Source organism: Tamandua tetradactyla, chromosome 10 (assembly GCF_023851605.1).
Source record: "Tamandua tetradactyla isolate mTamTet1 chromosome 10, mTamTet1.pri, whole genome shotgun sequence".
Lineage (NCBI taxonomy): Eukaryota > Metazoa > Chordata > Mammalia > Pilosa > Myrmecophagidae > Tamandua > Tamandua tetradactyla.
Window position 1 is genome coordinate 90,178,197 of NC_135336.1, and position 2,673 is coordinate 90,180,869.

At 33.7% G+C, this 2,673-nt stretch overlaps 1 protein-coding gene across 1 annotated transcript; it reads left to right on the forward strand.

Moving 5' to 3' along the window:
- Positions 1-1,533: 1,533 nt before the first annotated feature.
- Positions 1,534-1,701, forward strand: LOC143648056 (keratin-associated protein 20-1-like). Its single transcript, XM_077117667.1, has one exon. It carries the CDS (start codon positions 1,534-1,536, stop codon positions 1,699-1,701), a length of 168 nt encoding a protein of 55 aa, XP_076973782.1.
- The last annotated feature ends 972 nt before the right edge of the window (positions 1,702-2,673 follow it).

The window sequence follows — 2,673 nt, forward strand, 5'->3', positions numbered from 1 at the left end:
CCCTCAGTCTAGTTGAGACCCACCATACTTGTCATGCTATTAATTTGCAGGATTTTTCTGAGGAAATTTTTGACTCCAAGTTTTAGGGCATAGCCTCAGAAGACCTGAAGAGATCCTTTTGTTTTGCCTCATCTGAAATAATTGTGGGCAATAAATGTGAATCAATTGTCTCATCTACCAAACCCTAGTTACACTAGAAATTCTAATGATCTTTTTATAACAAATCTTAGGGAAGAAAGCAGAATATTTCAGTTACTAATTCTGATCTGCTGCAGGCAACCAATAATTTTACCTTCTTTAGTTGACATTAAAAATGTCAGGGTAGTCTAACTGAACCTTGAAGTTCTTTATGCATCAAATCTATTAATTTTCTTTTAGAAAATCTCCATGTCATTTTTATACCTCTGGTACTTTACAACTAAAAGTAAAAAGAAAAAAAGATATAACTGAGCTTCATGAGACTATTGATAGAATAACAATGGTTTAAAATTCTGCAACACCAGAACTGAGAAAACTGGACTTTTCTTTTTCACATATATCAAAAATTATTTTGATCACACTTTTAAAACCACTAAATATTTTTTGTATATGTTCAAATTTAGCTTCTGAATTTGGTGCTACATTCAGGGAGAAATTCCATCTCATTTATATCTCATTGCATGAAATGATTTTTTAAACTTAAAGTAATTTGACATTAATGGTATTCTGTTTAGAAATAAAGATAAAAGTGTGTCTTCATTTTAATATGTAAAACAGGACATAATATATTTCAATGGAACTTAGTAGATTGTCACAGAGTTCTTGAGAAAATATCTCAAATTTTGGGAAAAATTAATAATGGCCTATATTTTTATAACAATTAAGTTTAGAGGCAAAATTGAATAAGACAAATAACACTCAAATTATGGAAACAATAAAATGATTTCCTGGGGTGCCACTAGGACATAGTAGATAAGAGTAAAACTTTTAGAATCAGCACTTAGAGTTCAATTCTTAAATCTGATAGTTCAAAATGTGTGATATTAAGACAGTTGCTTTACCTTTTTGTGCTTCATTTACCCACCTGCAAACAAGATAGTGATAAGCAATCTTCATAGAGGGCCAATTCCTAAAACAAAATGGATCATGATCCATTTTGGTACGAAACCAAAAAAATATCAATCATTGATGGATTCCCTGATCATAGAGACTCTTATTGTGTAATTCAAATTTAAGCTTTTAGTCAGCAAGAGCTTTAAAACCACATCTAGCATTTGCCATTAAAGGCACTGATTTGATTGTGAAAATCTTGATGCAATAGCCCACTAATTTTGACTACAAAGGCTTCATGATGCCCAGTGATGTAAGAAATTTATGAGAGTTTTGTTGGTGGTGGTGTTTGTGATGAAGGCAAAAATAATTTTAATGAAGGCAACACTGCCCGTGGTTTGCCACGCCTACCATGGAGGATGTATAAAAGATCATACAAAAATGGTGATAACAAACTCAGGACAGTCTCTTCCTCTCACACTTGAACCATCAACTCCTGACACCATGGTGTATTATAGCAACTATTGTGGAGGCCTGGGCTGTGGCTATGGTGGCCTGGGCTGGGGCTATGGCTGTGGCTATGGCTATGACTACCCTGGCTATGGTGGTTATGGATACCGCTGCTACAGCCCAACTTGCTATGGAAGATACTGGTCATGTGGATTCTATTAAGAAATATAATCATGCTTCTGAGCTACTGGATATGTCCTAAAGAGAAGCTCTTGCTGTAGGTTTTGTTCATCTCATCCAGTGCTTACAATAGAGCAACAATCTATTCTAGGATATCATTAAAGAACTATAGTTATCATCTTTCTTTGTTCTTCTGTGCAAGATTATAAAGAATATTTTTAATGCAGTTAAATGTTTCCTTTGATATTCTAAGTAATAATTTCAATAAATTAAATCTTTTTCCAAATGCAACTTTTGTCTTGCTTATTTCATGATCATTTTTGCAGGTGGATGATTGTAAAATGGAAATGTCTATACAGTTACAATCCTAAAGGACTGATTTGGCTTAAAAGGCCAGACATGATGTCCAGTTCATTAGAAAATGGGCTGTGGCATGACCTCTCATACTCAGTATTTGATTATAATTGACCTTTTGTAATTTCATATGCCAAAATATTTTTATTTTGAATTTTGTCATCCTCCATGTATTTCTAATACCATCTAAAGCTGACCTTCCACTTGTTATTAATTGACTCCTTTCTTTTCATATAATTTTGGATTCTTTCTAACAGGTCAAAGGCCTAAGAACCAGTTATTCCCAATTGAAACTTCTTTTGAAAAACTGCACCCACTGCAATCATCCACACAAAATCATATTAAATCATTAGCTTATATACTAAAAATTTTAACTAATGGAAATTGCACTCAAAACTTGCTATTGAATAGACGATGTTCCCCAGAAGCAAATGAGAAGTCCTATTTTCCGGTCCGGTGTAGGTGAAACCCTTGTAAATTGGACCATTGAAGATCTTATTAGTTAAAATGAGGTCAGACTGAATACAATAGTGATGTAAAAATACATTTGTAAATAGGATTTGGAAGATAGGATTGACTAAACTGAGGCGACACTGGATCAGGGTGGCCTTTATCCAATATGACTGGAGTCAATAAGCAGAGGAAATCTGGACACAGTAG